At 36.0% G+C, this 15,654-nt stretch overlaps 1 protein-coding gene across 3 annotated transcripts in view; it reads right to left on the bottom strand.

Annotated features, from left to right (window-relative positions):
* Positions 1 to 9,619: 9,619 nt before the first annotated feature.
* The window catches only part of LOC127842027 (TWiK family of potassium channels protein 18-like), a 79,510-nt gene continuing 73,475 nt past the window's right edge, over positions 9,620 to 15,654 (bottom strand). For all 3 annotated transcript variants that reach the window (XM_052371340.1, XM_052371343.1, XM_052371342.1), the window contains exon 3: positions 9,620 to 11,442. In XM_052371340.1, the coding sequence (XP_052227300.1) occupies positions 10,328 to 11,442 (1,115 nt within the window). In that variant the 3' untranslated portion in view covers positions 9,620 to 10,327. The remainder of the gene's footprint in view (positions 11,443 to 15,654) is intronic.

The following is a 15,654-nucleotide window of genomic DNA, read 5'->3' as shown; positions in this document are numbered from 1 at the left end:
ATTCCTCAAACAGACTTATATGCTTACTAAACGAAATACTATGTTTACTTTTTCCAGGTATTAAGACGCCAGTTACAGACGATGAGGATGCCATGATTTAAAAAAGGCGTTACGAAGTGTGTACCGCTCTAGAAAGCCAACGGTACATAACAACCCACCATTCAAAAAAGATTACGTCGAATCCGACGCCAGTTAAACACACAAAACAATGACATATACGCGCAATATAAGTGTAATAACACACGTGTCACATGGTATCGATGATGATTTATTACACATTGAGAGCTTCGATACAGTGTTCAGAAAAGACAACAATGCACACTCTGGTGGGTTTATTGTCTATACTTCATCGTTGTTAAGTCCACAACGAATTCTTGATCTAGAACTTTTACTGCCAGAATCTGTCTGGGTGAAAATCAAAGATCATTCACAAACCTTCATAATCTGCACAGTGTACAGACAACCAAGTTCAACTATGGATTTCTGGAATAAGTTAAATATTTGTATTGAAAAGGCAATTGAAATATCTCCACATATTATACTTGTTGGTGATATACATGAAGATCAACTGAACCGATAAACCATAAACTTAATGATATCATGACGCTCAATAATTTACGAAACATAATTACAGATCCAACTCATGTTACAAATAACTCTAGCACTCTAATAGATATCACAGTTCTGTCAAGTAGCGTACACTGCTTTGATGCCGTTTGTTTTTAACTGACAGAACTATAACAGATCATTACGGAACTTATGTGCACGTTGAAACCGATTTCAAGTTAGAGGAGCCCTACAAACGACGAATATGGGAATATAAAAAATTTACGTTATTGAATGAATTAATTGAGTCTACCGATTGGCCATTTTTAGAACAGGGAACTGTTGATACTGTCACCGACAAATTTATGAATTAATATTTTATCTCTTGTTAAGTCCTGCATTCCAAATAAATTTGTAACTATTCGACCTAAAGACAAATCCTGGTATGATTCGGAGAACTACTCGTTCGCGTGATCGCCACAAACGTACAGCAATGGTTACCGGAAAGGCATCAGACCGGAGCAAATATAAAAACCTTCGAAACGAAGTTAACAATATGAAAAAGTACGCAAAGGAGATGTTGTTTAACTCTATTGAATTCACTATGAGCGATTTGTCATCATCAAACCCTACACAATACTGGAAGCTAATCAAACGTCTTGTAAAAGACAATTTATCCAACTGTGAACAAATACCGCCTCTGATCAATAGTGATCAGTCTGTTTCAATTACAGATTTCTAAAAGGCCAATACACTAAATGACTATTTTGTTTTTGTTTTGAAAGTTGATGACAGAGATGTAAACTTGCCGTCTTTTGAATTAAAACGGATGTGATTTTAAATGATTTTAACATTTCTGAACAAGACATTAAGGACGTTCTAAATAATCTTATTATAAATAAAGCAAGCGGTCCAGACGAAGTCAGTCATCGAATGATGAAACAAACATTGAACACAATATGCAAACAGCTTTGTATTTTATTTAATAGGTCCATTATAGAAAACTACAAAGCCACAACAGCTACCTCAGCCGTCTATAAAACCTACTGCGCTGTGCTGAACGAAAAATTGACAATCTGGGCTAAGGAAAAAATAAAATATGTGACGGATTTAGATCCAAGCATATTACAACTGACCATTTATCAACGCTTACCGGCATACTGGAGTGCAGAAAACGTAAACGCATACCAACATACGTCGCTTACGTTGATCTTTCAAAAGCCCATGACCGAATACACCATGGACTACTTTTAAATAAGCTATCGAGTTTAGGCAAAGAAGGTAAATTCCTAAACGCAATCAATTCAGGATATGATTTCGCTTGTTGCGCAGTTAAACTAAATAATTATCCAACGGACTGGTTCGACGTGAACATCTGCTTAAAACGATGTTTGTTATTAACTACTTTATTTAATCTTCACATACATGATTTGAGTGAACACCTTAACAATAGTGGTGTAGTAATGGACCTGGATGGAAAATTGGTTAAACACCTATTTTACGCGGATGACCTTATGTTATAAGCAAAAAACGAAGAACACTTACAGCTATTAATCAATACATGTATATTATCTACATGGTGCGCGACTAAAAACATAACAATAAATATCAATAAAATGAAAATCGTACATTTTAGAACAGCAAAAACATCACCGACGGAGTTTGTGTTCAAGTGTAACCAAGAATTCATAGAACGAGTCAATCAATGTCGCTATCTAAGCCTCGTCTTAAAAGACACATTTGACGATTATATTACCGCATTACAGGCGGTTTTACCTCCGACAGGCAAATATATTGCCTTGTCGGTTATCAATATGCTCAATGGCTTTTTATTGGAAGGGATATTTTAAAACCAATAAATGCATATGTATTAATATTTAACTAAATACGTTTAAAAAAAATATGTATTGTATATGCCTGAAAAAATTACATACATAAGTTACTTGATGTTTCTGTTTAGCAGACACATCAAATTCACAAATAACAGTAAAGTTCCGGTTAATAATACGGACTAAGTCAATATACCATTTAAGTCTATGTTATAACATATTGTTTAAGTGTAATAATACGAACATTGTAACGATTTTCAGAATATGAAATACTATTCCATTAAAAGGTAGCCTGTACAGTGCATATAAAGCGCATTCATGTACTCAACGCAATGGTGTACTCGACAACTTGTAACGTTCTTGTTTGTTTGACAAGTGAAAATACTGTTGTCCGAAATTTTCAGATGCCATCCATTGCAATACACGACTTTATGACGACACATGACATGCGTAATTGAAACTACTAATTACCTGATAACGTATAAGCGAGCGTTAAACGTTGTTAACACGCTGTCAACGTCTAGCGAGCGTTATACCCAGTTGTCAAATAATCAATTGTGCTGATGTACATCTTTACTTTGCCTAATTACATACACCCTTTACATAATGAACCAAAATGACATACTTTAACAGCTTATTTATTGCAAATCTTAAAATGGTTATGGGTGTTAATTGTTGTTTATTATTTTTTGTTGTCTAGACCCAAAGTTACGCAAGATTCGTTCCAGACAATGAAGACGCAATTTAAGCCATGTGTCCGCGCATTTTCGCAGTTGAACATTTCGAACGTCTGAATATTTGGTTGAGAACGTATCCATGAAAGTAAGAGGGTACGGCATGTGCGCATAATTGTGAAGGACTGTTACGAAATTTATTTCGATAGCTTCCTTCTGGTAAGTGTTATTAAATAATTAATTTATTAATAAAAAATAAATAATTAATTATTTATTTATTTATTCATCCATGCATTCATTCTTTCATTTATTCGTACATTTACTTATTATATTTTTTATTGATCAATTTATTAAATATTTATGTATTATTGTTTTTAATTTAAATCCTATTTAAAATATCTTTATTTTGCTTCTTACACATTTGTACAACATAAAACATATCAGTATTTTATATTAATTGGTTTAAAACATTTTTATTTAAAAGAAATGCATGAACGCATAAAGTATGGATAAACAAACACGCTTAAACGAATTATTTTTTTTATTTTTTCCCATTTATGCCTAGTGGACTCTCCCATTCTTATAAATTGGATTAATTTATTTCCAAAATTAGGGATGTCTAGTATATTTATTTCTATATTTAGAATATTTCTTACAGAAATTCCTTTCAGCAAACAGCGCAGACCCTGATGAGACACCGCATCATGCGGCGTCTCATCTGGGTCTACGCTTTTTGCCAAGGCCTTTTTTCTAGACGCTAGGCATGAATGGATTAACACGATCTTTGAACATAGTCTGCAGTTCAGCGTATCGATCCTTCTAGCGTAACGTGATGTCTGAGACGTTTGAAATTACTGCTGTTACCAAAAAAGTGTTGTAATAAAATTTTAATAAAGAGAAGCCTTAATCGCGCAAACTTGAAAGTTGTACAACAGCAAAACAAAGAAATCTGTTTTCTTATAGCGAGCTTTGAATTTACGCGCGTTTATAATATTATATTGTTCCGTTTCTACAAAACAAAACTAAGGTATAAAACATGTCTAATACACTTTGACCTCAATATCTGCAGGGTATTATAATTTTATGCAGCGAGTAAACGTTATAAATCCGGTATAATTACTTATGTCATGCCATTTACAATCTTAAAAGTTATTATTTCTCCAGGTAAAGGGCGCCATTCTCAACAGAGGCCGCAACAATGTCTCCACTTGCCGCCATAGTGTTCATCGTCGAGTTTGCGTTTTGCCTCGGAACCTACTCGTCTCTCAGTCCGGTTTTCCATCGACGTCCTTTGTTCGAAGATTCCGACGACTCTGATGACTTGTTCGATTCCATCGGAAAGCCTTTCGTCGGCCCGATCTTATCAATGATGCCGCGTTCGTTTCCGATGAGTCATCGCATACCGTCGAAATCATGGATGCCCTCCCTTCGACGCGGGATTACGTCCCTTGGAAACGGCGCTGAGTTTAGCGGTAGCGGAATCAATATGCGGGGTATGAGCCCTTTTCATAAAAGGATGGGCAGGTCACGGACCAGGATAGGCAAGCGTTACAATAAAAGAAAGGGACTTCCAACAGGTAATTACCCGTTGAAATATTTCAACAAAATGGGGACGAAGTTAGCCGGCGGAATTGTACCATTCAAGTTGCCCGGTAAATACAGCCCCGTTTTGGCTACTGGCTTCCGCGGAACTCCGAACCTGCGAGTACGATTCGATGACGATGACGACGACTCGAAGGAAAGGGTATCCACCGACTTTTCAGGATTCCGTGGAAAAGTTGAATCCGATGATAATAAGTTTGCCTACTGGATGGGAACCAGTACACCGGGGAGCTGGGGACAACAAGCCCAGCCGATTATAGCACAAAACATACCGAACGAGGAGTTTAAGAAGCTAGACAACACGTTTGACGATCGGTTTGAAAACCAAGCTGCCTTTGGGATGCATAGTCATTCCACGTACATGCCGTCAAAACAACCACAGTTGCAGTCGTCATTTATTCAACCTGGACTTGGTGGCCTTAAGCCACAGTTGCCGTTTGCAAATACGCCTTCCTTTCCACAAGGCAGCATACGGCAAGGGAGTAATCCATTTCAATTGAACCCTAAAACATTTGATGATATGGGAGAACGTATACATGCGAAGATAGAAGATAACAATTTGAACAACAAACACACGTTTAACACAGCGTTCTTAGCCGGAAACCCGTCTGGTAATTTCGCCGAGCACTCAGACTCAAGTTTCGCCGCACACGCAAGTGGTAGCTTTGCCGGACAAACAAACGGACACTTAGATTCACACCACGTTGGCGATACAAGAAGATCCATGGTAACGGGAGTCGTTCAGTCACAAGACTTTGCAAATTTTAACCCAAAGATGCACACAACAGCTGTCGTAGCAAGCTCTTCGAATGTTAGAGGTTTTGACCCTTTCCACCAGACATCTACGTTTAAAGAAAACCATTGGTCGCCACTCCTTCCTTCGAGCTCTTCTGCTCTCCGTAGCTCCGTCAGAGAGCCACGTTTAATCGGCCAACGTGAAACGCATATAGAAATAAAGAAAGTGGACAATGATAGCACGGAAAGAATCAACTACGTGGCACCAAGATCAAGCAGCGGGTTTCGTCCTATTCCCCATGCGACGTCGGTGTTTCACGAGGTGCCAACCGCACATGACAATCCGAACGTTCATGATATTGGCAGCAAGAACACCTCTGCAGAAAAACACGACCAAGTTTCGAACAACGGGCATTTTCAGGCTGGACCAATCGACGGCCTTCAGCTTCTGGGTAAGAGCAACTGGCAGGATCTCATGAACGAACGTGCCAACGCCGCCGCGGGTGGATTTTCTACATTTAGTGATCAGACATTACAAGACTTGCACGTGTTGCAAACAAATCCATTTGCCGGGGATGCGCGCAACACCGCCCGAAGTCCCGGTTTCACTCTATGGAATCACCATTCATTATCAAATCATGACCCAACCTCACAAGGAACCGTTTCAGGAAATACCAACCAGGGTCAACATATTGACTTCGGTATGAATGATCGCAACGGCTTTTCTAACTTCAACGACCATTCTGTGGCAAGCGCAGTTGGCCTAGGATCAAATTCCTTCCACACAGACTCGCATCATACTCAAAACACCGCGTTGCCATTTCCCCACGACATTTCTTCTCCAGTTGTTGATCTTACTTCAAGCAGTCAACCACAGTCTGACAACCTTATGACAAATTTCGACGGTTTCATTAATATCTTCGACCGCTTTCCTGACCAAACTGAAGATCAACCCCACACGCGTTTGGGAATAGACCCTAGAACGTTCGAAGCCTTGCAACCTCGAACAACGCAGAAAAAGATCGAGACCGATAGTGACGAAGCTCCGGTACATCCACCACCAATTTTTCCGGCTCAAGTACCGGAAGCACCGGTGTCCCCTGAGTCATCCGCGGGGGTTGCGGGTGCACACAACGGAGCGAGCATTGTCCATACTTCAAATCAACAGACCCTCGTGGAAGAAGCACTGCTGGCGGACATTGGGAAGATGATTGCATTGAAAAGCAAGGACTAGAAAAGATGTTCATAACTGTCTTTATATATTTTGATTTGTGTGTAATTTAATATTATAATGACACTACATGTACAAGATAGTTAAGTGTATGTCTTTTAATTTTCAACGCATTTCAAATCGGTTTAGCACGAATGACTATGTTTTTGAAATTAAGTCGGTAATACCATGTGTATATCGAAGACTTGTTTATAGTTTTGAAGTAGATTAATTGTTCATAAAGAATATTCATAGACACATGAACATGTGTGCAAGCAATAGCAAGCAACACATTGTTTAGAATCACAAGTTTTGAAGCAAACACACACACATTTAAAACATGTGTTTTAAAGTGGTTTCGTAATATTAGCGGGAAATAGTGACTGTAAGCTGTAGATTCACGATTGCACACCGCCCTTGTGTTTTGAAGGGAGGGACTGTCTCATTTTTATTTATTCCGCGTTATGCCATAAATAAATATTAAACAAAAAAACTGCGTCGTTGTTAAAAAAGAGAATACTCCACATTAACTTATCACTGCGTGTTAAGAAGGACCAATTAAAGTATTCGATGTATCTAGATAGATAACTGATATTGTTATTGGCATGAATATACAAATGTAATAATATTACAAGTCTCCTGAAACTAACCGATTGTCTTTTATAGACTTCATGTAATGAATAAACACAGAATCAAGAAACGTATCGAAATGGGCACATATGAAACGCTGTTGTTTATATGACAAACATGTCTCTGTAAAGAACAAATGATGGGTACTTATTGAAGGCGGCGATAACGAAGTTAGTCTCAAATTTGAACCCTACTAAAACTGCGCAGTTAAGAGAATTTGTTCTCTTTATTATGTCTAAGAATAGGTCGCTGAGTACGGATTCTGGTTCTTAACTTTCAAATTGTCGAGTATTTTTGTTACGGCAAAAAATTGATCAGAACGGTAATGCGTCATATGCGGTGTGTGCTATTCGTTTATAAATAATTAAAACTAATATTGCACGTGAATTTACAGATTCATACAATAAACCTCGGAGAAAACCCTCGTTTTGCTCTGAGTATTTGCTGCATATTTTAAATCAAGATACATAACTCAGATTCATTTACATCGACTATCTCTAGCAGTTATTTCCCCTGAAATAGTGCATATTTTAATTGCGTTTTGTTTTTGCTATTTAAATTTATTTTCGATTTAGATCTTTTCATATCAGATCAGTCAATAAACTTACTCAAACTTGTTATGGGCAATGCTTGCCCATAACAAGTTTGAGTAAGTTTATTGACTGATCTGATATGAAAAGATCTAAATCGAAAATAAATTTAAATAGCAAAAACAAAACGCAAATACATGCCGTTTACAAACTAATTTAAAACTGCCTGACTTGAGTTTATGATGCTGGCATAATTTGTTGTTGAACTTCTAACATTTTCCACACACAAATAATAACAGTCACGCGGTCTACTAACTGATTAAGTACATGTGTGTTGCAGGTTGATGTACGATACGATGTCCCTTATCGTAAATCACTTTAATAAATGAAATAATTACTTAAATACTACGGGTGGTAGTTTCGCCGGTTTCAAAGATCTAACTTTCAAAAGTTTGTTTCGTATCAAATTTTAATTGAATTAAAAATACCTTTCGGCCTTCCTCTCCATAATTTCTTTTGAACACACAGAATAAATAATAATTGTACGTATGTATGTACTTAATAATAGAATTAGTGAATGCAGCACATGCAGTTTTACAAAGGTTCTCGGTGTCGCCTACGAGTATGAAATATGTCAACCTTTTTTTCTTAAAGTAATTGTGTAGTTTCTCTTAAATTTAAAAGACTGGAGGGCGAAATATTCAATAATGTCAAATAATAGCAAATAGCAAAACAAAACGAAACACTGTAATATTAAAAGATTTTAATATTTTATTTTTTAATTAATAAATTGTTACAAATATGTCGCTACAAAAGGTAAAAGATGCAATTAACAAACTCATTAATTTGATGAATGCGTGCAATATGAACCGTAAAAGACATTTAGTCACCTTAAACTAACATGATTGAAATGAGTTTAAGTATAAGTACTTCCAATAAAGAATAAACATATAATTCAAATATATCTCAAAATCTCCAAAATTTTATCTATAATTAAAATTTTTTTCTCTACAAGTTAGTCATTTAAATGTATCGGCATTATCTGTTTTCATTTCATTAATTTATGAAAAAGAACACAAATGTCTTGCATGTAATAAATGATGATGTAGTTGATGAAGATGATGATAGTGATGCTTATGAGGATGTTTAATAATTATAATTAGAAAAAGACGAAGAAGAAAAAGAAGAAGATGATGATGACAACGACGATGTTGATGATATTTATGATGATTATGATGATGATGATGATGATGATGATGATGACCCTACTACTCCTGCTGCTGATGATGAAGAAATGGTCCGACTGAGAGTGATAATGATAACAATGGTGCTGTTGCAATCGCTTTTATGAGTGTTGCTATAACTGACTCATTAAAAACAAGTTTAATGACGAAAACATCATTATAATCAAAACTAATCAATTATAAGCACACATATACAACATAGGAATGTCAATGCTAATGTAAAACAAATACTCTAAATAATTGGAGTAAAGGAAAACAGTGGCAAATATAAATGATAAAAAATAGCGAGATTATATAATAAGGCAAGCTTGGCTAAACATTAACATTATATAATTAGCGAATTTCAAAAATAAAAAAAAACAATAAAAAAAAACACACACGATCTTACAATACGTTTAACGACTAATAAAAAAGCACTGGGTACATTTTTAAATAAAATATTCGTAGCAGAACATTGAACAGCATATTAATTTATTTTATATCGTTTGCTAAGATATTAATATTTTTCTATGATAAAGCTTATGTATGCTCACTCACCAAAGTTCTGTTTATGCTGCTGATTTAAGGCTGACTTAAGTGTATTGTAGAACAACTTTAATCGTTTGTTTTATAAGTTCAAGAACAATCCATCAGTTAATACATTTTATAACATTTTGTGAGGTTATAATGAGGATGTCGTTTCTTGATAACTTTACTTGTTTTTTTTGTAAATATCAATGTTATGTCTAGTAAATCATCGCTGCTTACCTTTGAATATCAATATATTGATAAATGACGAGAATGAAACTATAACACAACTTTAAAAAGTAGACACATGCTTTACTTTACAACTGTAAATTTTACAATGCAAATTTTGATAAACAAAGAGCATTTTAGCAATTATAACTACAAGTGTATATTAATATTAAAAAAAACACAACTAGATGGATTATAAAGTATGCGTATATACACGTATAAAATCATGTCAAAACTACACTCTAAACTTACTTTATGTTAAAATATCTTTAAGATAATATGAATAATAAAGAATTATTTTATTGTGGCGAGTGTATGTCATTTGGCTGTATGTGGACAGACCATCGGACATTTTGAAGGATATTGGGTCATTTAATGAGCTTAAACGCATATACTGGTACACTTAAAGCGAACAGTAAACATAAAACAAATTTAATTCACGTTATGAGAAATAACTCATTTTAAAGTTAACAACTTTGTAAAGCTTATACTGAATTGATAGATAACATGTTAATTACGATTTTGAGAAATAACACATTTTAGAGTAAACAACTTTGTGAGGCTGATACTGAATTGATAGATAACTTGTTAATTAAAGCTTTTGTGATGTTTTCTCGGGTGATCGTTCAGTTTTAATCTCGTCGAATTTTGCCACTTTAACAGCATCAGTTTCATCTTGCTGGATATCTGGCGTAGAAATACTTTTAGACGGACTGCCTTTTGACGGACTACTTGTATCCGTAGATTTTTTTCGGAATGTTTGATCAGCCTTTTTCTTAAACTTTGACGTCTCGTTGGCAATGTTGGTTTTAAGATCAGTGAATGTTTTATCGGTTTTCTGTTTCAATTTCGCTGTTTCATCGGTGATATTAGTCTTAAGGCTAATAAGCTTTTCGTCTGTCTTTTGTTTAAGTCTCTGAGTCTCGTCTTTGATATTGGTTTTCATATCATGCACTTTTTCTTTAGCATTCCTTCCCGCCTGATGCACCTTATGCCCGATTTTCTTTTTAGCCTTTTCCATTTTCGCCTTCGCCCTTACCGCAGCTACATTAAAGAACTCAATGGCGACGTTAATACACATAGAAACCAGCGATAGACCAACGAACATATAAACGGACGATATAATAAAGAATTTCTGATGCGCAGGAAATATATCGCCGAAGCCAATCGTCGCCAATGACACGAAGACGAAATAAAACGCCTCAATGAATGTCCATTCCTCCCAGAGTGTATACATAATTGCCCCTAGCATTATGTAGACAACAAGAATCCCTATGGCCACGATAATTGGCAGATTAAATGCATCATCCACCTCATAACCGTAAACAACCTTTGATCCGCTTCTACTGCGACTTTCTTCGTTTTTAACAGACTCCACGCTTTTGGCACGCGCCTCCTTGTCAGCGGGAACAGCTGTGCGATTAGCGTCCTCCCCATCAACGGCAACGCGATTTTCATCCTCCGCGTTAACCGCGTCATGTTTGGCGTCCTCGGACACAATGTACTTCTGGTGCAAAGTTTCGCGGACACGTCGGCAATATCCCGTGTAATAAAACCGCCTCACGAACGCCCAGAGGTATTTCAGGAAGACAGTAAAGCGCTTGCCCAGCTCTGCCAGAAGGAGCAACGCCAAAGGTATACCAATGGATGCGTACACTATGGTCAGAAGACGACCGAAATCCGTCACGGGAGCAATGTTACCGTATCCTGAAAATAATTATGTTGATGATATATTAGTTCAATACATGTTACAGTACGTATGATTTTAATGCTAACGTTAAGAGTATTATTAGTTACACCGTTAGTAACTGACTTCGCTCTCGTAGCGTATGAAATTACTGAGTGTGTATATCCCATACACCGCCAGTTACTAACGGTGTAACGATTATATCTCAACCGACTACTCGATTACTTGGGTAGTATGAAAATTACTCGGGATGTATGGAAAATACACCATGGGCACGTGACCGCTCTAAGCCAATCGGATTATGTCATTTTTGTAGGAGGTGAGATAAATGTTGATGTTGATATCAGTTTCAATATTTTCTTGAGTTAAATTAACTTAACGCCAAGATTAATATTTGTGTTGGGTACAACTATGACAATATTAACATCTACTCCATGTACTTTTTTAAATTTTAATTTTACTAGCAACTTCATAAATGCACATGCATAACGTAGTATATTTATCAAAGGACTAAAATAGGTAGACCCAAGAAAATAAAATAGATCTACAACACTAATGTTAACTAAAACTACAATAAAACCTGACAAAGTGTTTTCAAGAGCAAATCATTTTTAAAGGCAGGACTGCATTCGTTCTACCTTTACAGATTTTGGAACCCCTGCTTGCACCAGATTGGATGTTAAAACAAACATTACTGGAGAGGTGTTTTGAAAACACATTAGAGTATTTAAGAGGGAAAATCGTGCCAACGGATAATGGCGTTAATTGCATGCGAAAATTATGTTGCGGTATATTGTTGATGTGTGGGAGTAGTGGCGTAGAATTAGCGATCTTCTGATTATGCACATCGATAATGGATCTTGATCATTCCAGTTATCCGAAACTGGGTTATCCGTACACAGGTATGCTTTGTTTATAACTAGCAAAGACGTTTATTAGCCAATATTTATTACATACACGTGTACAGGTTCTACCCAGGTTGCATAAGAATACACTTCTTTTAATATCCCTTTTCATGTTCTAGCACATTTTCCTATTGATAATTTATAACTATGTGTGGGTTATTGCCGTAATACTTAACACTTTGCATGCAGGGAAATGTCGTCAGCTGAATTTCTAAAATTAGCATTTTTTTCGTTGTTTTTTTCAAAGAATACTATCAGGATAGCAAACAGTTTGGATCCTGATGAGACGCCACGTTCTGTGGCGTCTCATCTGGATCCAAACTGTTTGCAAAGGCCTTCAAAATTCGGTTCGAGCACTGAAAGAGTTAACTGTTCTGATGCGTAGAGGCGATATGTGCTCAAACTTGACGGTCTATTCAAATGAGTATACGAGTCGTGCAGTCCGCACAGGCTAATCAGGGACGACACTTTCCGCTTTTATGGTGTATTTCGTTTGCAAAAAGTCTCTACTTAGCAAAATTCCAGTTTAAGCGGAAAGTGTCGTCTCTGATAAGCTTGTGCGGACTGCACAGGCTTATCTGGGACGACACTTTTCGCACACGCATTCAATCCGCTTTTCACAGGGAGCGGCCCATATGTAAGTTTCCTGAATGCCCGAATATATTTTTCAATATGGAATGAGTGATGTATTGGACGTCATCATTGATGACGTTCAATCGAACGAATGATAAAGGGGGCTAACTTTCGTTAAGCTGGCGAGAATCGTCGCGATTTGGGTTTCTTGAAAACTGGCCTAGCACGTTTGCTGAAATTTGACATGTATATGGACAAGAATGCGATCTACCTGTTGGCGTAGGCGTTATACCTGGGAAAAATATAGTTTTTGATTAAATCACGAAAAAGTTTCGCAAGTTTTACATAACCGGAATTACAAAATGCGGTATGTGGATATACCGAAGTCCTACCGAAATCCCCGAAATCAAACTTTGATAAAACAATGTTTCATTAGTGATTTCAGTGTATTTCGCAACGATCTATATTAAAATACGCAGTTTTTCAATACACAATCAATATTAATGGGGATTTCGTGGGATCTCGTGGATTTCTGGGGATTTTGGTAATTACGGGAAATTCGGTATTTCTTCACACCCGTCAAAATGGTCGACTTCGTCAGAATGAACGCTTAGAAAGTATTTACAAAAAACATCATCTCAAACGATGTAAAGTGAACGCTACTTATCTGTTTTGTAGATAAGTATACGATCCATTGGAAAACACTAACATTTGACATAAAAAAACGCCAGTGGATATGGAAATCTTCATCGTTTGAAATAGCAGACGGCGTCGACCAAAGGCGAAAAGATCGCGAGAAAGTATTCACAAAATAACATAATTAAAAATGATGTCAAGTGAACGCTAATTCGCTGTTTTGTAGATAAGTATACGATCTATTGAAAAACCATAACATTTGACATAAAACACCCGTGGATATGCAAATCTTCTGCGTACCAAATAGCAGACATCATGCGGCGTCTAATCTGAGTCTACGCTGTTTGCCAAGGCCGATAGTATAATGAATGGAAATGCACAAACTCAGCAACTGGCAAGCATATATGCATTAGTAGATTGTTTCGTGATTATTTAGAAACGACTACATAATTCTTTTGGTTCAGCCAGTGCAACTTAACAGAAATAAGTATAATAGTTTCTACACCTGACAACAATGTGCCAACTTTATACAAGGTAAGTTGTTTACATTATTTAAAATATTTCAAGCTTACAGTATACAACAATAAACAGCTGGTACAATGTAATGTCATCGTTTTAATTTTAATAAGCCCGTGGTTAATTACCCTTTTTAATCTTATGGTTCAATGCATCTCTAACACCTTCAATTGACATTCTCGGCTCGGGTACTACTTACCGGTACATGTACCCCGGGTACTCTTAACTTTACTTACATGTAGCCCGGGTACGGTAAAGAAACTTAAACATACCCGCAAATATTAGATTGTATCCGAGTTGTATATCTGCCAAAAATCCGATGTCGTTAAACATGCTAGCGATTAAAGTAAAACAATATTGTTTACCTTAAAGAAACTTCTCTTTAAAAAAAATCTGCATCAACATGCTTTTTAGTATGAGTGTTGAGAGGACGCCGTAGGAATAATCAAGTAATCAAGAATACGTCTCTGTTTCTGCTTTTATTTCCTTCATGTATAATGACGATAAGGATTGACGACTAACATTGACGGCAATGATAACAAGCATTGAAAACTAACACTAACGACAAGGATTGGCGACTAGATGTAACATTGACGATTCTCTACAATAAATGAAATTAACAATAAAGAATGAATAATACGATTATAGTACAACAGATCTGCTATTCGAAGTATAATATGATAGCATACACTCATTAGAATAAAAGGTTTCATAAATAACAATTTGAAACATTTTCAATAAATATCGAAATATCTTATACAATATTTATTACACAGCATGAATTATTTGTTAAAACATAATATAAATACCAAATATGGTGTTCCCCATTTAACGGACCTCGCAAACCAAAAAATGTTTCTTTAACAAAATCTATGATGGTAAAAAGTGAACGTGCGACATCGCGGAAAATATACTTGACAACGTCATACAATGATGCGACTTTAAACAATTTAAGATTTTAAATTGAATCACATTAATGATTGTAAAAATGAGTTTTGATAATACATTGTATAAATGCCATTTAACAGAAAATTGACATAAATGTAAACATAATTAATTTTTACAAAATAGCCGACAACAACCGATTTAGTGTTTAAATTCCCGGGTATGTTTTAGTATATTTACCGTTCCCAGGGTACGAGCCTTACTAACTGTATTATTATTATATCTCACCGACTACCTTTACCTTGTTGTGTTTCAACCTGAAATTTATGTAAAATCCGGCTTTCTTTACTTTTATTTTTCATTCATTTGATTACGCAATTGTTGACATATCTCGTGGAAAATTATTTGAATCTTTGGATTTTAGTGACGACAAGCTGGAAGTGTCAATTTATTTTTTACAATGAATCTAAGATGTATTTAATTTTTTTGTGTTTGTCATGCATAGTTCAGTGTTTTCCAGAAAAATTTGAGTAGCCAGTTATATGGCCGGCAACTATGCAGTAAAACCAAAGCATTTGTGACATTTACTTGATATATTTGGGAAAAGTAGCCGGCATCAAGAGTTAATGTAACCGGCAAGATCGCTAGCAGCCGGTATTTAAAGAGAACACTGATAATAGTAAACTAAATCTCTACGACGGGATTACAGCTTTGTAA

Source organism: Dreissena polymorpha, chromosome 8, assembly GCF_020536995.1.
Source record: "Dreissena polymorpha isolate Duluth1 chromosome 8, UMN_Dpol_1.0, whole genome shotgun sequence".
Lineage (NCBI taxonomy): Eukaryota > Metazoa > Mollusca > Bivalvia > Myida > Dreissenidae > Dreissena > Dreissena polymorpha.
This window is presented reverse-complemented; position numbering and strand designations above follow the sequence as displayed.